This window comes from Leuciscus leuciscus (genome assembly GCF_965113295.1).
Source record: "Leuciscus leuciscus genome assembly, chromosome: 10".
Classification (NCBI taxonomy): domain Eukaryota; kingdom Metazoa; phylum Chordata; class Actinopteri; order Cypriniformes; family Leuciscidae; genus Leuciscus; species Leuciscus leuciscus.
Window position 1 is genome coordinate 23,990,304 of NC_138734.1, and position 22,211 is coordinate 24,012,514.

General features: G+C 38.3%; 1 protein-coding gene across 2 annotated transcripts in view; it reads right to left on the reverse strand.

Annotated features, from left to right (window-relative positions):
• Positions 1–21,369, reverse strand: part of unc13c (unc-13 homolog C (C. elegans)) — a 229,937-nt gene extending 208,568 nt beyond the window's left edge. Inside the window, exons 1-3 of one of the 2 annotated variants that reach the window (XM_082182828.1) lie at positions 20,893–21,369; positions 13,339–16,944; positions 2,322–2,344 (exon numbers count right to left, since the gene is read on the reverse strand). In XM_082182828.1, the coding sequence (XP_082038954.1) occupies positions 2,322–2,344; positions 13,339–16,726 (3,411 nt within the window). In that variant the 5' untranslated portion in view covers positions 16,727–16,944; positions 20,893–21,369. The remainder of the gene's footprint in view (positions 1–2,321; positions 2,345–13,338; positions 16,945–20,892) is intronic. The other variant, XM_082182829.1, reaches the window with a different exon arrangement.
• Positions 21,370–22,211: the final 842 nt, after the last annotated feature.

The window sequence follows — 22,211 nt, forward strand, 5'->3', positions numbered from 1 at the left end:
AGTAAGACACTGTACTTACTGTATATAATTTACCTGTACAGTAAATATAAAACATGGTCACAAAGAAACAGACAAACAGTGACAAACATGTGTAAATATACAGACAAATACATTACAAAAAATAAAAACAGAAATTACAGATCCATCCTACCTATCCATCTGTCTGTCTGTCTGTCTGTCTGTCTGTCTGTCTGTCTATCTATCTATCTATTCATCCATCCATCTCTGTCGTGTCTGTCTCTCTACCTGTATATCAGTGGAAATATCAGTGGTGTTCTTATATATATAAATCAATGTAAATTCAACACAACCAAGTATAAATCTCATTAAATTCATTAAGCTCATTAAGCTTTTTTGCATTTATTCAAAAATAAAAAATAAAGGCAGTAACAATTTAAACAATATATTTGGTAACACTTTATTTTAAAGTGACGTAGTTACACGTTGCTACATGTACTTACTATAGTAATTATGCATAATTACAAGAAACTAGCCCTAAAACAAACCCTAACCGTTACTCTATAGTAGGGCTGCCCCCGAATAAATAATTTTCTATTTGACTAGTAGTTGTTCTTTTAAGCCATTCATCGATGAATTGCACGTTCATTAATTTAATTACTTAAATATAAACCGAGGAGAATCCTAAACCATAATGAGCGTTTAATATAGGCGTAATATGGCCTATTCCATGCTCAAGCACACGCATAAAGCTTGCTGCAAAGCACCGGCAAAAGTAATGATTATGCATGTGTTGGGAAAAAAAATAGCAAGGAGACATTCGAATTATTTATTAATAAACTAGTGTTTTTAGTGCCAGTGACGGTTGCAGAGATGAAGTTGATGATGCTGAATATAGCAGTATAGTGAACATGCCTAGAGAATAATGTATCTTTTAAACGGATTACATAAGCAGAGAGTACTTCTTTTTTGTTTTGAATTGGTAGACATTTCAAACTTTCTATAGATATATTTCTCATGTCAGTGACTGTGAGGCAAGTAGCCTATATGCGTAGTTTCAGTTAATTTATGTGACGTTCACGTTGTACATGTAAAGTTGCTACTTACACATTTTCAAACGATCCATCCCTCATGTATTGCGTTCTCTTCTAGTTGACCAACGTTAAGTCGACAATTAGGGGGCAGCCCTACTCTATAGTAAGTACATGTAGTTAATAAATATTACTTAGTTCGGTTACACTTTATTTTAAGGTGTCAGCATTACAGTGTAATTATACATTTAAGTACTGAGTAATAATAATTAACTACATGTACTTACTATAGGGTTAGGATTAGGAGGAGGGTTTGGTTTAGGGTTAATTCGTGTAATTATGCATAATTTATAGTTATTAATTACATGTAACATATGTAACAATGACACTGTAAAATAAAGTGTTACCCTTAGTTCTTATTTTAGTAAGTACAATGTAACTATGTCACCTTGAAATAAAGTGTAACCATATATTTTATATGATGTTTTTGAACTGATGTTCAGCTGTTGTTCATTTTCGGATCATCAATCATCATCCTCGGTAAACAGTCACAGACATGAAGGTACCTTAAATTTCATTTTTGACGTGTTTTGACGGTTTGATTTTGACGTGACAAAGCAGTGATAAGTGGGTGAGTTTACTTATTTTTTAATTAGTCTTCCCATCAAAATGATGGCCATTTTGTTCATTCAGACTGATTCGTGAAAGTGCACGAAAAAAAGAGGCGGAATTTATTGTACGAACCAAACGTATCCAATCATGTCCAATCATGGCTCGATGGAGGCATTGCCTCCTCTCATGTGACTTTCCCTCAGTCATTCTCAATTACCCCCCCACCAAATCCACCGGTTTAGTGGGTCTGTTAAAACTCAATAGGCTCAGGGTAGGCAAAAAAGATGCGGCGTCCCACTGTAACTTTACCGGCTGGTATTGCTGTTGGACAGTGTTACTTAAGGAAAATGTGTGATTTATACTTTTTAATGTCATATTAGATTATATTCTCATCCAATTTTTTGAGGAGGCACTGCCTTCCTTCCAGAGGAAACGCCACTGTTGTATAAATCTACCAATCTATCTATACATCTATCAATCCATCCATTAGTTTATACATCTATCGAGCCATTTACCCATCTATTTATCTGTCTATCTATGTTTTTCTATCTATCTGTCTATTTGCCTATGTCTCTTTGTATACTGCTTATTTACATCACCACCAAGCAATTAAAGAGAACACTGGAAAAACATGCAGCATATTTTATGTAAATTCAGAAATGAACAAACAAACACAGAAATGGGTGAACAATTATATAAGTAAAGAAAACACAAGAAGACCTCCGTGTCCAGAGCAGTGCTGTCTGCAGAAGAGAAGCAGAAAGACAGAGAGGAACATTAGAAATAACAACATATATCGACATCTTTATCTATAAATAACTGCACAAACTTATAATGACTTGTGCCTAATGGAGCCAAACAAATAGTGCCAGCACAGCTCATTTACGATATCTCAGTCAGAGTAATCTCTGATATACACACACACACACACACACACACACACACACACACAACCTTGAGCCAATATATCATGTTTCTCTCATACTACACTGGCCATATAATGCTGTAAAAGCCTGCAGTGCCCGGCACAGAGAGACAGCTTATGTTTATTTAAATACACTTTCAGACAATCAATATCCAAACACAATTTCTGCCAAATTATGGGCAGATTCAAACCTCAGAGATGAGGTTACACTGATGACCATTACTGACCCTGATTTCTCATATTACAGTAGATAATCCATAAACTCCTTCCCCTCCTTCAATTAATCTCATTCTCCCTCAAAGTTCACCTCAGATGCTTTAATGTCACTCAAGTGTTTAAATGTAATGGTGATGATTAGTTCAGCTTTAGTGTGATAGCTTCACAGTTCACTGGACCACGAACAATAAAAGTGAGGCTTCAGAGACGTCAGAGGTCAATAAACTCACAAAGACACCTAAAGAACAGCTTTCGAGCTGAAATCTAGCTGGTTAATAAAGTGAACACGAGCATGGTCGACGGAGTATTGATCAATTCTTTCCTGTTGAGCTTGTGAAGGGTTACTCGTCCTTTTTGTAGTGTAGTGTAAAAACACTAAACCAAGGGCCAACCAGTATATATTTGGGTGTTTAAATGGCCTGTTCATTCCGAATTGATTTTATAGCAGCAAAACATTCCACTTTAACTACTTAGGTACACAGGTCTTATATTTTATTTAAAAAACTTAAGTTGATATGAAACTATAATTCTTTCATTTAATGGTCAACATGTCCAAGTCACAAAGTACCCCCAAAAAATAAAAATAAATAAAAATAATAATAATAATAATAATAATAATAAAATATATAAATATATACATATGATATTTCTTAATTATTTTGTTTGATATGGGGGCATGTTTTCATAAGATTTAACATAAAAAAAAAAATGTTTAAGTTCAGCAACTCAAAGAGTTGAACTCAACTCATTTTTGAAGACATATTTTTTATGGCTATTAAGACCTGTAATCCTATTTTGAAAATGAAAAATACTATATTACAATAATCAGAACCTTCATTAAGAATAATGAGAATGACACTAATATTCATAATATTTTCAATTATTTTTAATGGTGATGCTGATTGCTGTCATATATTTATTTTATTTTATTATTTTTGTTTTGTTTCAAGTCAACAACAATCAAACTCACATTTAGGTCTGGAACAAACACTTTTCAAGATTCATGATCCATTCTTGATAGATAAAACAAGTCACATCCCACATTTTATCTTGCAGAATATTCTGTTTCACTCAGAAATATGACACATTACAGAAATAAGTTGGATTATAAATGAAAAATCACATTTTGACACTAAGAGAACATTAAGTTCGATAACACTTTACAATAAGGTTTCATTAGTTAACTACATTAGTTAATGAACTAAGAATGAACAATACTTCTATAGCATTTATTAATCTTAGTTAATGTTAATTTTACTAATACATTATTAAAATCAAAAGTTGTATTTGTTAACATTAGTTAATGCACTGTGAACTAACATGAACAAACTATGAACAGCTGTATTTTTATTAACTAACATTAGCATTTATACAGATAACAGATTAATAAATACTGTAACAAATGTATTGCTCATTGTTAGTTCATGTTAGTTAATACATTAACTAATGTTAACGAATGAGACCTTATGTAAAGTATTACCAAGTTCTTATTCTGATTGATTTTAAATATGAAATATTCTTTACAGGTCTCATGAGGTTGACCCTTAAAAAAAGATCACACACTGGATGTCCAGTGTCTGCAGAATATATATGCACTGAGGGATTTCTCAGATGAATTAAATTTCCTTTTAGATTTCTTGGTCAATGACAGATGAAATGAAATGAATATTTTGGCTGGGGTTCTCAAGAGGCTAAAACATATCAGTATGTGGGAGAGGTGACAGAAAACCTCTTTCACTCATTTGGATCAATGGTCTGTTTCCACTGAGCTCTGGCTAAATGCATTACTTTCATTAATAGTGGCTTTCAGAAAATTAACTGCAGGTAGAAAATCTTATTTTAAAGACATACAATGCCAGTCACCATTTAAATGATACAACTAAAATAACAAGTCATATTTCCTAGTTAAACAGAAGTCTGAAACGTGTTTCATTTCTGACGAAAGATAATGAAAAACCTTTTTCCTTAGGCACTGATGAATAGTGCACAACAAGACCAAGAACATTTATTGAAGTAATGTTCATGTTGTCTCAACACAATATGAATAGTCATTTGTTATGCACTTTAATTATGCATTCCATAATTTGATGCATTTCTGAGTGAAACAAGCTTAGGTGAAGTGATGGAGCAAGTTGTTACATTTTGATTAAATAAAAACCAAACAAACTTTACATATGAATAACGTGCTGATGAATCATTCACAATAAGAACAGCTACAAGTATGAATAAAGTAAACAGGGTCAAATAAGATTTTTCTTGACTTTCATGTCCATCTTTATGAAGAATATTCCTAATACAGTCATAATCCTTGATTACTGAAATGCAGTGCAAATGTAAAGCATTGAAAATCTGGAGCAGAACATCTCAGGTTACGTATGTAACCCTGGTTCCCTGAAGAGGGAATGAGACGCTGCGTCGATACGCTCTGGGAATGCCCTCATCATAGCAGGATCTGTTTGCATAGGTGACTTGACCTCAGACCCCGCGATGGTTGATATAAGAGACCACCGATGTGTTGTCCGTGCGGACAAGCACATGGTGACCTCTCAGGTATGGCAGGAAGTGCTTGAGAGATCAAAACACCGCCATCATTTCTAGCCGATTTATGTGCCAAGAAAGTAGATGGTCCTGCCATAGACCTTTCGCTGAGCGACCACTCATGATCAGCCAGAGCTGCATCCACGCATTTCGTGAAAGTGCGGGGTGATAAACCTAGGTCGAACGGAAGAACCTGATATTGGTACGCTTCGCCCCCCGAAAGCGAACCTCAGGAACTTCCTGTGATGAGAATGGATGCATACATGGAAATAAGCGTCCTTCAAGTCTATCGTGACAAACCAGTCCTCGGACTGAATCTGTGACATTATCTGTTTGAGTGTAAGCATTTTGAACTTGAGTTTCTGAACCCTGCGGTTTAGTTGGCGCAGATCTAAAATAGGACGCAGACCCCCATCCTTCTTTGGAACAATGAAGTAATTGTTGTAAAACCCTGACTCCCTGCTGGGAGGAGGAACCCTTTCTATAGCTCCCTTTCAGGGTTGGGAACTGAAAATCGTTTCTTATCCAGAACAGTCAGTGTTTTTTTTTTAAATACCGGAACCGTGCGAAATTCCTGAGTTTCGGTTCCAAAAACAGTTCTGGTGCGACGTGTGGGTGAAGTGCTGGGAGCTTATCCTTTAGTGACGTCTCACCTCATAAATATTAAAATAGTAATTAATGCACTCGCAAGCGTCTCTTCAGCCCGAGGCATTGTCACATAACCATCATTTTTAATACCCATAACAGTACTACAGATAGGTGTTTGTGGATTGAAAACATGATATGAAACCGGTTTCCTCCACGACCTCGTCACCTCAGTGTGTAGGTCAGGAAAAAACGGTAAACCCCGACGAGGAGGCTGTGACCTAGATGGTAAATATCTTTCATCTAGTAAACTTTTCTTTTTATATTAATCTTGTTCCTCAGCTGGCCAATCCATATTTAATTTGGCAACAGCGCGAGTCACAACCTCCAAAAGCTCCTCATCAGCAGGGATATGAGATGGCGAATCCTCAAAATTCCCTGCATCACATCCAGTTCCTCAGAACTGGATAATCGCAGCATTGGTGCCTCAACCCGGGCACTGGATCTGGCAGGTGAAGGCTGAGATAGGGCTGGGCCCGACTCAAACCCCGCTGTCAGATCCATTTGCGAGCCCCAAGATGTGCGTCGCCACGCACTGAACCGTCCTCCTCGAAGAACGCCCGGCGGGAGTGGAGCGTCCTCACGGACAGCTTCTCGCAATGCTCACAGTCAGCCCCCTTGAGAACATTGCAAGCACACTTCACAAGAGAAACTATATATATGAAGAGTTCAGATGCAAAAGCCTCTAAGTGCCATCTGAAATTTTCTTCTAGAATGATAATTTTTATCAGGCTCGTATATTTAAGTTCAATAATTTCACTTAAATGGCAATGCAAATTACCTATTAATTGTCATTTAAGTGAAAACACTTAACCTAAATATAAACGCTTTATAAAAATGATCATTCTAGAAGAAAATTTCAGATGGCACTTAGAGGCTTTTGCATCTGACTCTTCATATATACATATATATATATATATATATATATATATATATATATATATATATATATATATATTCTCTTGTGAATTGTGCTTGCAATGACAGACAACACCAAATAGACAGAGACAGTCACAGTATACAGAGAGCGCTTGCTGAAGGCACAGAAGCTAGCGCAATCTGTTTTCAGGTGTGCTTTATAGTTTCCTAGTCTATGACGTCACCAGCCTATGATGTCTTGTCACACCATTGGACTGAATATACACGTGCTTCACGTCACAATCACGCAGGAGCGTTCAGTTCAAACTATATTTTACTGGGTTTGAAGAGCCAATAAAGAAATTCCAATCTTAAAATATTAATTCCTAAACACAGCGAGGAAAGGAGACCTTTTCTACTGCAGACTGAGTAAAAGCAAAGCTTCACACATCTGCAAGTGGCAAAAAGTATACTTATATATAAGTTTTTAAGTCAGTCCTCTGTGAGTGCTGTGATCTAAATACAAAATACAAAATAACAGAGCTGGCTTACAAACAGCCTCAGCTGACCTCGATGGGTTATAGCGGAAGAAATAAAATTGATATAATAAACACGTGAAGTGAGGACTGCTGGCTCGCACAGCTAGCCTCAGAACAAGACTCATATAAGAGTCCCAACTACACTGACCTGGTTAGCAAGCGCCCTTGGGAGGAGGAATTAGCATGTGAATGCAGTTCAGGCTAGAACTAAATGAAGATCGGTTTGGCAGAAAGAACAAATCCTAAGAGACTGCACTGTAAAAGACTCCTAAAACATGCAGCCTGAAGAAGACTAAACCAAAACAGCCATGACACTCGGAGACACTCCATGACAGTTCCTCATTTTATGCAAATGATTTCTGATCAGCACTCTTTAATTAGTTGAGGAGAAAATGAGAGCTGAGAAATTAAATTGGCTGTGTGAAAACAAGGCGCTAAACACCAGCACCACTGAACTGAAGAATATTTCTGTGCACAGTTTTCATCAAGGAAGATAAACCTAGAGAAAGCTAATCATTAGCATTCCCATTTTAAGCACTGTCAACAGAAAATCTTAAAAACATTTAAAAAAAACAAAATTATATTAAAATTATACCATGGTCTATCTGAATACTTGGTAGTTCCAAGTCAGTTTAATCACCGTTCTATGAATGCGCTGCTTTCATTAAAGCACACACACATACGTCACTCACACACAGAGATTGGAGATCGCCCTGCGCACACACAGAAAAAGGAGCACAGAAACTTCTTGTCAACACTGCCCTGCCACTTTTATTAATAGATTAACTTTGCTACATTATATTACTCAGCAAGGAGGTTGTAACATTTCTGTTTTTGAAGCAATTAAATTTGCACAGCTTCATTGCTAGTAGAGAGATGCTGTGCAGATACACGTAATTCACACGTACATCCCTCTCTCCCTCCGTTCAAATAAATGTTATAATTCAATCAAATAAATCTTACCGCACTACTTTATCTGTGTCTGATTTAAAGTGGACAGAATGCTAGATGTAACGAGAGGTAGCTGATGAAAATAACCGTCATTTTCCCCTTCCAGTCATATTTAGCGCTGCAAACATCAATGACAACTTTAACTTGTCAATGCTAACAAATAACTATGGTATAAGTGGTATAATCCACATAGCTGTGCATTAAACAATTTGAATGCACTCCACAGAAGCAACCGCCTCCACATCATGCATTAAAATTGTTTAATACACATACATGCATATGTATGTCACATAAGTAAATAATTAGACACGAAATATTGATCTGTGTTGAAATATTTGATTAGGTCTTTAAACGCAAAGCTTCCGCGGAGAGAGCAGTTGCACGAAACTTTCACGAAGAAAAAACTTTCCTACCAGGCATATAGCACTAGTGACTTCAGTGACCCGGATGAGCCTGCGTTATCTGCTTTGAGCGGTTGTTATATGGGAATAACTTACCGCTGGATGGCGCTATTGACCAATCAGAATCAAGTATTCCATAGAGCCGTGTAATAAACCAAAATAACTAACACGTAGGAGCTCAGGAGAATACAAAAATTTAGGAAAATGAAAACCGCTAAACAAAGACAATAAACGGACAAATCAGAACACAAACTGAGGGTTATAAATACACAGTGAAACCAAATGGCTTAACATGTAGCAGGTTATACAAATCAATCAAACAATGAGTCACCATAGAAACAACTGGGAACATGCTTTAAACCATAGGGAAAAAAAGAATAACACAAGAAACAGAACTACAAACTAAAACTCCAGGAAAACTAAACTGAAACTGAAACTATGTGTGACAATATAATATAAATAAAATATCTAAAAACTGCATATATATATATATATATATATATATATATATATATATATATATATATATATATATATATATATATATATATATAGTACACATTACAGTTCAACAAGTGCCTAGTCATGAAAGGGAAAACCCTAAGAAATTAGCACTCTCTTTATAGGGTGAATAATTTTTTTAATTTTTTAAATAAAATGAAATGCTCAACCTGTCCTGAGCACCAACTTAGTGTCAGCAGAACAGTCTGTTCCTTCTCTCATTATGCTAGTGCACAGTACAACACAAACCTGCATCTAATTCACTGCCAGTCCAGTTTAATCAGGTGCTAAATGCACATGGTAGTGATGCAATGCAAGTATTAAAATGAATAATGCCATGACGTGCATATTTTTGTGTCCCAGAGCATTATCTCCTTTTAAAATAATTTGATCAATTCATGACATGTATCATTTTATTAAGGTTTGTATATCTCTCTCAACTTCAAATAAAATAGCTACTTTCAAGTCAGGGTAGTTTGGTACACTTTCAATGTCAGGTGGTACAACCAATGTAAAACAAAAAAAATGCTATTTTATCATAAACTTCTTTATTGTTTTAAAATATTACACATAGGTGTCTTTAACTATTATGTTCTTGTCACAGCTGGATGAGTTTGAGCAGGATCTATATGCAGCAGTAAAACTTTAATAAACAATAAATTTAAAAAAATAACAAACACTCAGGAGATTATCAGCACACAGGAACAGAACAACCAACTTAAATAGACATAAGAATGGACAAGGAACTGAACTGAACAGGGAATATATATACAGACTAAATCAATAAATCAATCAATAAATTCCTCTTGAAACAAACTTTGTTGTATTATTTAAATTTAATACTGTGAAGCTGCTTTGATACAATCTGTATTGTGAAAAGCGCTATACAAATAAACTTGACTTGACTTGACTTGACTTGACTAAATGAGTGAAATAAGGGGCAGGTGGACACAATAGGTTGTTAAGGTAACTAACAGGCACACACTAGGAAATGAAGGCTGCATCCGAAATCGCATGCTTCCCAACTATAGAGTAGGCGAAAAAAAGTAAGTGACAAGAGTAGTATGTCAGAATTCCCAGTACTCATAAAAGAGTAGGCAGAAAGTACCCGAATGACCTACTACTTCCAGCGAGATTCTAAAGTGTGCATTTTATAGACACTTTACTATCCCAAAAGGCCACGGGAGAGGATTTGTGGAAGGGAGAGGATTAAGGACGTAACTGATGTAGTTAGGTTACATTATAATGACTGGATTACATTCTTACTACACACATTCATACTATATAGAACATTCTTTTTAGCAGTCACAAAGTAAATACTTATTCAAAATAAGTACCAACACAAGAAAGTATGTCATTTCGGAAGCAGCTTTGGTCAACTAAGGAAGATAGGAAATAAACACAGGAACTGGGAACACATAACCAACACATAAACCAACTAAACCAAAACAGAACAAAAACCTGACAGTACTCACATAAAAAAATTGTTAGGTACGATGTACTTGTCTGTGTTGTTTTGCAAAACTCTTTTGCTGCTATTGATGTGAGACACAGGTATGGTTAGGACATGGTTGATGGTATGGGTAGGTTTAAGGGTGGGTTAAGGGGTAAGGAAAGGGTCAACAGTGTAATTATGTGTCATTACAAAACAGATGTAAATTGCAGGCATTTTTTAAATGTAATTACAATGTAAAACATATAAGTGCATTGTATAAAATTATACATTTAAATATTAGTACATGGTAGTTAAAGACACTTAATATAAAGTGGAACTGAGAACGACATAAGGAGCAGATTAAAAATGATCCGGCTGCAAGAGAAGCATATCTTGCAAAAAGAAACGAGAGGTGATGAATCTTGTTTAGTAGTCTTTTCGTATCAATATAAAACACGACTCTGTTGTTATTCAATCACAATCGATTACAGTGTATCAAACCAATCCATTGCACTGTAGCCTATTCAAGTTCCTAAGTTTTGAATGTGATTGATTCTGTTTTTTTTAATCAATTTACTTTTACTTCAATACAGACTGTTGTGTCAAGTAAATCAAGTATTCAGCATATTCTAGTGCACATAAACACATTGTGTTCCTGACTTAAAATATGCATTATATCAATTTTGAAAAGATTTTTTTATCCTTTTTTAAAATTTTATTTGTCATTAACCTATTTGCATCATTATCTGATTTGCATTCCATCGGTGAATCCGACTCTAAAATAACACAGAAAGCACTGCACCCTACATGCATTTATTCGATGTAAAAAATCAAAATGCAATCCTTTCTGGAATCCATGTGTTGAATTGTGTGCCAGTGTCAAATCTCATTGTAATGCCTAAAAAATGAACTGATTTGGTTTGTGATTTGTGGCTTGTGTTTTAAGGGAATCAGAATCCCCTTAAGTACACAGAGCATCTGGCTGTAAGCGTGCAGCATGAATGAGCAGCCTAAATACAGTATCCCAACAGTACTCAGCAGTGCGGCGTTGGGTTTGCCGTGTGCTATGACTGTGATTCTCACATCTAGGTCAAGAGCGTTTTCAGTGTGAGTAAGACTGGGTGGAAATTCCCTTGATTCCTGACTGACTGTAAAAGAGACTGCTTTTGTGAGGTACATTTTAGAATAGTGTAGAGACATACAGTTGACACAATTTCAGCTGTTTATGTTCATATTAGCATTTATTGTGTAAACTGACTATGAAAACACACGTTTTAGAAACAACTACTGGAAATAAAATAAAATGCTAAAACTGCTAATAAAACATGCTTGCGGTTATTTAAGGAATATTTCACCCTAGATGAAATTATACATATGTGCATATTCAAATGTGGTGCATCACATTATAAGACTTGCAAGAAGAACCAATGCAGTTTGCTGTCATTGACTACGTTTACAAGCTGTCAAATATCGGGTTATGGTCGGGTTAAGGTCACTATTTGGGTTTCTGAAACATTCGGAATAACCCGTTTACATGCGTGAGCAGAGAGAGTTACTCCTGTATACATGTAATTTGTAATCAATTGGCAATATCCCGATGTAAACGGCGACGCACGGTTAGCGTCTGGACGTAAGGACAACCTTAAGACGCAATATGCGTCATTTCCGATTCTTCTTCCTGTATCCAAAGACAACAACAACAGCAGCAGCACGCGGATAATGAATAGTTCGGGGCAGATAGCGATCGCCTTTGTTTGCGCTTTCCTCCTCGCTCCAAAAGTGTGGTGCTGTGCTGCGTCTCGCCATGTTTACCTCTACTTCTTGTTTACTTCCGGTATACTGCACGCGGGTTTTTGTATGCGCCGTCTCTACTCAAAAGACCAAGATTCCTTGCGAATAGAACATGCGCAGAACACAAATCAATGTTCCTTTTGATGGGGATATGCCGATACGCGTTTACATGACCAAATATTCGGGTTAGAAAAGGGGTACCCCAGGGATCATATCCGGGTTTTTAAAAACCGGGATATGAGCATATTCGGGTTTTTGCCTGTGTTTACATGGCCGTGCGCGACCGGGTTATTGCTAATATCCCGGTTTTGAACGGGTTATTGGCTGCATGTAAACGTAGTCACTGACATCAACGCTGGCCTGATCTGAAAATGCACATGAACAAATTGGATTGGAGAGAGCCATGTAAACATCCATCAAATTGTCTTTTTATGTTCCAAGCTAAAAACAAATTTTTTTAAACTAATCTGGGTGTGGAACGACATGAGTGAGATTAAATAATGAGAAGAATATTATTATATGGGTGAACAAGGAAATAAATGCTTAAATATAAATAACCATCTTGATGTTGATTTGTTTCTCTAAGATTAATGAAGGCCACCAAATTTGAAGTACACTTTCACCTGAACACTGATATGTTGGACAACCACACACATAAACTCAAAATCAATCGCCAATTCTAACCACTCAACATCAAAAACTAGTAATCATCATCCTGTCCATCAGAACAACCCTTCAATAGTGTCTGGGTATTCAGGAACCAAGACCTGAGAAAGACATAATTTATGGACAGTGGTGGATCTCAAATGACTCAATCAATGGCTCAATGACCGAAACCGAGACTAATATCCTTCAAGAAACAAATTTAAACAACTATAATGTATAAGCAATTCTGTACAGTTAGCATATAAAATACAAATAACTGGTTGGATCATACCTCCTGCCAGGATCTGCTGTTCCAGCTCAGCCATCTGCTTCCTGTAAGCTCTCAGTGCTGCCTCTTTGAAGGTGGGACGTATCCTTTTTTTGGGTGGTGCTTCCTGCACAGGAACCTCTGTAACGTTTTTGTTCTCGTCCTCTTGTTCTACAGTCTTTTCTACCTCATCTGCTCCCTTCGTTTCTGGTGTTTCTTGAACCTCCTGCACCTCCTCTTTGCCTTCCTCCTGTTCTTCACTCTCTGCTTCTGGTTCCCCGGTTTCTTCCACATAATCCACCAGACTCACCTCATATTCTGCTGTGTCTTCAGTCATGGGATTGTCGTCATACTCCTCACTGAATTCCTCATCATATTGTTCATCAAGGCTGCAGTCATATTCCAACACAAGGTTACCATCTTGAGAGATGTCATATTCTTGCGAGACATTGTATTCCTCTTCTTGGTACTGTTCCTCAGCCTCGTTGGCATTTGTTCTGTTTTCCAAATTGGCTAGCACTTGTTCCATCACCTCAACATAATGTGTCTCATTGTCCACAGGTTGTTCAGTAGATTGATCTTCATCTTCTGCCTTGTAATAGAAAGGTTCTGTGTAGACGTCAGAGTCAATGGTTGTGCTGGAGCTGTTCGCTGTGGACTGGGACATGGTTCTGAACCTGCCCATGAATGAGGTGTTGCTTGGTTCTTCAACCGGGGCGCTGGTACTTTGGGGGCCTTTATTCCATACAAAATCCAAAGCTGACTTTGCTCTTTGCAGGGTGGATCCAAAACCTCCAAAGCCAAAGGATTTTTCACTAAGGTCTATGCTAAGCCTGCTACTCCATGATTTGGGGACTTCCTCCACCTTCTCATTTCTGATCTCACTCTGGCTCCGGTACATGGCTGAAGATTTGTGACCCTGCTGGAGGTGGTTCACATCTTGCCGCTGCAAAGTTTGTGGAGCTGATTCAGGCTTAGCTTGGATCTTCTTGGTCTTGGGCTTCTTTTCAGGTTGCGGTTCAGCCACAGGTCTAGGTACTGGTTTTGCTATGGGTTCAATCACAACCTCTGGCTCAGGCTCTGGCTCTGGCTCTGGCTCTTGTTCTGGCTCTGGCTCTGGTTCTGGCTCTGGCTCTGGCTCTGGCTCTGGCTCTGGCACTGGTTCTGGTTCAGGTTCTCGCTCTGCCATTTGTTCTGGTTCTGGTTCTGGCTCTGGTTCTGGTTCTTGCTCAAGATCTAGCTCAGGTTCTAAAAATTCAGGTTCAATATCTATATCTTGGTATTGGCCTGTCTCCGGAGTGCTATCTAGTGTCAGAAAGGTCTCACCTTCAAATTGTAAATCAACCTCAAGGCATTTAGTAATTTTCTCAGGGAAACCAGGGTTAGCTGCTGGGTCAAAGGGACTACTGATCTCAGAGATTATGTTCTGCTCAGTTGAAGCGTCCAAACCTGAATCAGTACCTTGTTCAAGGTGATGCCAATCTTTCCATGGTGAGAGGTCACCCTGCAACGACAGCTGAGAGCCACTGTAATGGCTCCTATCCCCTGATATACAAACGAGACCATTACTCACACCACTGTCAATTGTCTCAGTGGTTTCAACTTCATTATGCTCCACATAAGGTCGTTCTTGGCTCAGAGTTTGACTAGGAGGACTAGCGTACCAGGAGGATGCCATGTCTTCTTGCTTCCGTTGCCAAAGTTCCTGATCTGAGGAGGAAAGCAAGGAGCAGCCATTGACTCTGCTGAAATACTGACTCTCTGAGAAATCCTCAGAGTAAGACTGGCAAAGTTTAGAGCAGTCAGATTCAGACCGACTGAGTTTGGGAGTGGAGTAGTCGCTTTGAGAAAGCCATCCAGGTGTTATGTCAGAATAGTAGGACTTACTTTGCTTGTCATGGTCATCGTAGGCTGTATTATCCGCATAGTGCACAGAGTAGGCCGAGTCATCGGCCATCCTTCGGTGATCGTGAGACTTTTTTTTGTCAGATTTACTTTTTGGGGGTGGTTTGGACACAATTGCATATTTGTTCTTGCTTAATTCATCAAGCTCTTTGTCGCTTTCCATGGAGTCCCAGTCATCACTTTCAGCCTTGTCTTTGGCTGAGAACTTGATGTCCATGCTTTCATACGTCTGAGAGGAAGCCATTGGCTTGTCTCTCTTTTCTTTTGAATCATGTACTAGACTATCAGTCGAGATGGATATTCCAGTTCCTTTAAGCTTATAACACTTTTTCAAAACTAAATCCCTGTCTTGTGGGCTTGAAAATATAACTACAATTGGTCGAGGTTTAGCATTGTAACATTCTCTTTGTTGCCCTAGTCGATGGGCCAGTTCAATTTTAAATGTCTTGCGTGCTTCGGCAAACCCCATTTTCTCTTTCAGGATTTGATAAATAAGCTCTTCTGTTTTTTCATACTTCTCCTCAGGCACATTTAGAAATCTCAGAGCAGCTTTGTTGGTCTGTTGGCTAATCTGTTTGATGTAATCATGGATGTCTCGAGTCTCACGTCTGGACTGCACAAAACCTGTACGGAGCTGCTCGATTTCACTCTGCACCACCTCCACGCTGCTGGAGATCTCATCAATGGAGCTTTTGAGGGCGTTAACGTGCCCTCGCAGCTCTGAGAGCTCAGACTCAATCTGACTGATTCCCTGAAGTTCTTTGAAGATCATCTCCATCACATCCTGAGTCTGACTGATACATCCCGTCGAGCTGGATCCCGGCTCTAGGGTAGTGGTTTTCTGCTGTCGGCCAGCCCGGTCTAGAGATTTGCTTCTGATGCCAAGAGTCTTTCTCCAGTTGCTGGCCTCTGAGTCTGAGGACACACATTCTTGGCTCTTCTTCCATTTCCTCAGCTTTTTCAGAGCGCCCAATCGAAGAGTTTGGAGACTGCTGCGCTCTCCCCGCTCTCCCTCCGAGCTGCCATCAGAGGGCGCTAAACTAATCAAACTCTTCCTGTTCCTTCTTACTGGCATTGTATAAGCTTTTTGTTCATCGAATCTATGGACAAGTTTTGCCTCGTTTAGAGAGTCAGAGTAATCACTATCAATTGACAAGACCTCATGAAATTCATTATTGTTCAGAAAGAGGGCATTTTTTGGCAGACCATTGGCAATTGCTACACGGTAACTGAATGTTGGCGAGAGAGAAGAACAGTCGTTTTTTCCATCATCCTCCTCAAGAGATATATTGCGTGCTGACGAGCATTTGGAGATTTTTTTAACTGTGCTTTTCAGTGTGGTTGAGAACGTTGGGTTCCGTGCTTGCAGGTCAGGGGACGTTTTCGGTTCTTTTTTGTTTTCGCTGCTCTCTTTCTTCTTTGTGGCAGTTGCCAGTTTCTTTGTAAACATTCCTTTGCAAATCTTTACAATGTAAGACGATAGCTTCTTGAAATGGGCAGAAACCATGGAGGGCGATGTTTCAGCAGTTTTGCACTCTGGATGCAGTGAAGCAAAACTGGTCTCAAATCCAGCGGTGCTCAACAGGAATTTTGAAAGTCAACCCTGAGGTATAAGAGGGTCTAGAAAAGAAGTGACCTCAGATGTGGTTGTGCTGAGAAGAAATGGTTGCACATCCTCAGTGAGGGAAATATTCAAGAGTGTTCTTCAGAAGAGGCCTCATATCTCTGAAAAAAGAAAAAGAAAAACATCTTTTCAGTTAGTTTTGCACTGAAGGTCAATATGTAAAATGCATAACGTTACACTGTATGTACTGCATGATGAATCACTGAGCAATTCTTCTAGAGCTCCAATTTAATAGGCCGTTTCTCATGAGGCTGTCAAATCCAATTCAGCTGAGCTAGACATGTCACGTTTTGTGAGTATTGAGGGAACTTTCTTATTTACACAAAAAACAGAGCAGACTCTGGGCCACAATAGTATTGTTTTGGAGAGCCCTAAACATCGTAACATGAATGCCTGTGTATATATTATTGTACAAATCTATGCATTCCTAACAACAAGCTTCAAAATGAGAAAAACACAGTTTGTTAGCTGTATCATGATCAATGACGTGTCTGTATGGTATAGCAATATAACCATTAATCATCAAGTTACACCGCTGTAAATTGGCTTTTGCCACATGTGCTATCCCAATAATCCCTACTACAGGCAAGGTTCCTACATAATGAGCACAGCTGAACAGTGCAGTTCAAATGCACTAGAAAACACAATATTATTATTAACCTGAACAATAAACTTAATTGTAAAGGACAAGACCCTCTATGCAATGGGAAAGAAATGGCATATGTTTGAAAATCAATAATTCAGACAAGAATGGTTTTGTCTAGAAGCTCATGTTATTCATAAATGGAGGTAAAAGGTGAGTAATAAAGTCATTATGCATCACTCCACTAAAGGCTCCACTTGTTACATCTAATTAGATCAAGTAAAAAAAATCTATAGTTATACTTGTTAATTTAAATAGCAACACAAACACAGCAATAGTCCTCTGTATAGAATTGGATAGCACATTTGACCTATAATACAGAACAGACCAGCCTGTGTGTGTGAGTGTGTGTGTGTACGCGCGCATGTGTTGATGGCATTGTTGACAGTGTTGTGAGTCAGGCACCTTGATGTTTACAGACCTCTCTCTCTCTCTCTCTCTCTCTCTCTCTCACACACCTTCTAAAGCAGCTTTCACTTCACAAATGTAATTATAACCAAACAAAGCTTATACACTCACTCAAACATTATTGATCCAATCACACATAATTTGACCATCAGTACTTTTGTCTTGTTTTTGACAAAAAAATATCTAAACATCCTTAAAACAAGATATGTATGCTTATCAGGTAACATTATGTAAATAAGATAAAAAAAGGCTTTTTTTTTTTTTGAGAATTTTGAATCTGAAGCCTAATCTATTCAATTAGGTTTAATATGTCTCCCGCTGGTGAAAACAATCCCGTTTTTTCTTCTTGTTTTAATCATAAATCTCAATATATTTTATTGTTTATGCATAGCCCAAGAAAAAAACTGCAAAACATTTTAATTTCAAGATCATTTCAAGATCAAAATTCTTTGAAAACATCTTATCTGATCTGTAATATGTTTCTAAAAACAAGACACATTTTTTTATTTAAAAAAAAGGTTACTTTCTGCAGTGCTCACTCCTTACTCTATTGTCTAAAATTACCTTTATCATATAAATACAGTTTTTAAGGACCATTAAGATTTTTTGCATAATTTTTCATGAAAATAAATACAGTCTTTCAGTAAAAAAAACGGAGGACCTTAATTGTCTTGAAAATGTCAAAAAAAAAAAAAAAAAAAGGTTTTCTTTTGATTTTAAGGGTACATTTTGAAAAACTATAGGATAAAATTCATTCATCTGCCACACATACTGCATTCAACACAACCAAACCACTCAATAACAGACGCTAGAACATGGAAGCCAAATGTCACAATCACCAGACTCTCTGATTCTTTTAATTAAACTAAGTATTTGGCTGGTAAAACTCCAGCATCCGGCATGATTAAGACTTTGGCCCTAATGATATTTCTCAAGTTAATTTCTGATGTCCACTCAGAAAAAGTTTAAACTGGGCAGTGGAAGCAAATGCTGAGACCAGAGCTTTCTAATTTCCTTTTCCAATTAATTTATTAGCTCTTCTGTGATTAATGGCTAAAATAATTGTCTCTTTATTAAACTATTACAGCATTACAGAGCTCAATCAGTCAATCTACTGAAAAATACAGATGAGACGATTAAATCTGATTAGAGTGACCGCAGTATTTCCACCACACCCCCAACAGGTAATCAACTTCTAATTTACAGTGGTAATCAAATTTCACTGGATATGGTGTAAATGAAAAATATGTTTTTGAAACATGAACTGAAATTCATGTTGATTCAGAGTCACATTATTTGGATAGCTAATGACAAATAAGTGTTTCTGCCTAACAAACCTATGCGTACCCTAATTGAACAAATGTATGTGACACCACCTACAAATGAACACATCTTGCTATTTGAGCTACACCATAAAATCAAGCATAAAGCCATGCAATTATTTCAAAATGACTTTGTGCACAAAGCGAGGTCTATAAAGATATGGTTTACTGACTCTGGTGTGGAAGAACTGAACTGATTCACTAATGCTCTCATGTCTGAATTCTAAAAGGGAGCAAAACCCTGCATACATGATCCAAGATCTTATGGAAAGAAGAGTTAAGAAGAGTTAAGCTCTTAGAGATGACCAACACCCTACTTATGCAATTGGTTTTGATTGTTGATCAACTCAAAATTGTTCAACAAATGATCTGAGCAGCTATCGACATTCATTTTATAGCTCTATATGCTTCTTCTTGACTAATTTGTATCTATTTTTATTTCATCTAAGCAGTTTAACAAGGTTTTTTAAGTTCTGAATTATGAAAGAGCAACCTCTGAGCAATAACATTTCACTTTCCAGTTCCACAAGTTAGAATACAAATTCATGTGAATTGCAAACTGTGCTATTCACAACAACCAAACCTCAAACCAACTTTATGCAGATCCACATGTGGAAAATGGGTTTCAAAAAACTGATTTCACTATCCAAATGAACGGAACTATAAAGTGAAACTGACTCGGGTCGTCGCCAAATTCCTGATTGTGAAAGCGCCCTCTGAGGTATATGAATTTATTTATTATTTATTTTTTCTGTCATTTATTAGTTTAGTTCATGTATTATGTAGCTGCTCCAAATCATTGCGCTTGACAGCGTGTTGTTGAATGCTTCATAAAGACAGGCAGCTCATTAGCTACTCTCGCTTTCTCTCTCCCAAGGAAAGACGATCTCATGTGTGGCCGGCGGTGAGCTTGAGATGCAAAAGACATGGATTATCGATCCGATGTAGACGCAGGGCTCTGACCCCATACCTCACATACAGACACTCCTCTGACAACCTCAGCCCCTCATGCATATTTAAGATAGAGAGAGAGGGACGAGAGACAGCGAGAGAGTGAAAAAGAGCCCCACCCACTAACACAATTACAATCCGTTGCTCATCTCACATTCAGTCATTACCCCGCTAAACCTCGGCATGCACAGATCCCTGTCCACATACGCTCTTTAGACCTTAAAATCGCATTCATTTTAAACATGAGCACGGCTGACTTTGATGCCCCTTGACCGAGAACATGCTGGATATCACTTCACATCAGGGCTTCTGTCCCGGCATGCATGCATGCATCCATGCATGCATGCATTAAACAAACGCTGAGCGCGATGCATGCCCTCAGTGCAAGCTTTAGCCGAGAAACGCAACAAATCAGAGCTGCGGGAATTTGAAAGCTCTCTCGATGATAATCCAGCGAGTGCTTCAATCATCCCTCTCTGCCCGCGAGAACATGCCACCAGATGTTAATCAGAGAGAAATGCGCTGATAGCAACAACGGGCTGAAAGCATCGGACGTACCCCCGCCCCCTCTTCCCAGAACAACGCACAAAGTCTAATGACAGAATGTTAAAAAGTGATCCATGGATGCATGCACACACGATGCAGTAAGCCAATGCATGATCCGTTCAAGTGCATTTTAAGGTTCAGGATGCACCAGCTTAACTTAGTGAAGTAGACATACATACCCTCTCTGACAGCGCGTAAAATCCATCCACTACAGCACAGGAGCATCCAACGAACTCTTAAACGTCCTGCCGTGAAGCACAGAGCATCCTCTGACATCGGAAAAGCCCTCAGTTCCACGTTCTGCTCTCTCCACGATCCATTCCTCCCTCGTCGCCTGCTGCAGCGGCTGTGCTCAACTCAACCTTGGAATGAAGTCTGGCACGGCGGGCGCATGCTGTTGCAAATCACGGAAGGATCCTGGGTAAAAATACCCTCCTCTCCGTCAGGCTCTCCCAGACGGAAGTCGCAGTGCTCCGCTGGGCAGCAGACGGTGTGTCTGGGATGGTGAAAGCCCCCTGTCTGGATGAACGCGTGTGCGTGTGTGAATGTGTGCTGAGAGAGAGTACGAGAAGCCCTTAGAGGAGTGCAGCCCTGAGCCTCTCTCTCGCTCACACATAAAGAAACGCACAAAGCCGCTGCTGCGATTCACAGACCTGCACACGTGACACGAGAGAGAGAGAGAGAGAGAGAGAGAGAGAGAGAGAGAGGAGGATGGGAAGGGATGAGACGCACAACAGGAAGGCGGGTTGAATGTGTGTGTGTAACAGAATCTAAGATTGACTTGCAGCTATTAAACCTGCACTCAACATCTTGCACTCTTTCTCTCATTCAGTCCATTTCATTCATCCTTTAACTTGTCATGTTTTCTACGGTAGGCATCACTTATGCTGATGCTCATAAGGATTTGAACAAACAAAATTTATAACCAAATAAAATATTAAAGTTGAGCGTGTGTCGTCCCGCAGTTTTTGTGCTCCAGACATAGGCTAAATTATTGCTCAAATCGTGTGTCGTTGAGGAGAGTGTGCGGCCAATTTACTCTAGCGGTGTATCGATACCCTAATGTCACGATTCGATACCATGATACTGAACTCACGATATGATAATATTCATGATTCTGAAGCTGGAAATACAGAATTATTTTAAACGAAAATGCTTGCACTCTGATTAGATATATTTAAAATAATGTAGGCCACTTTTTACTGGTAACATAAGACATTTGGACCCACAAATATCCCCCCATTGCATTATTATACATTATATTCAACATAGCAGTTTAATGTAGTACTGACACTAAAACTCTGAAAACTTGAATATGAAATGTTATTTTGGGTGAACTATCATGATACATATTGGGTTTTTTTTTGTTTGTTTGTTTTTTCACAGGAAAAAAATGTTTAAATATGTAATTTTGGTGATCAAAGATGAGTTTGATCATATAGGAGTACTTGGATAGTTACTTGGTGAGACAAGATGGCGCCATTATGTTTGGCAAGCC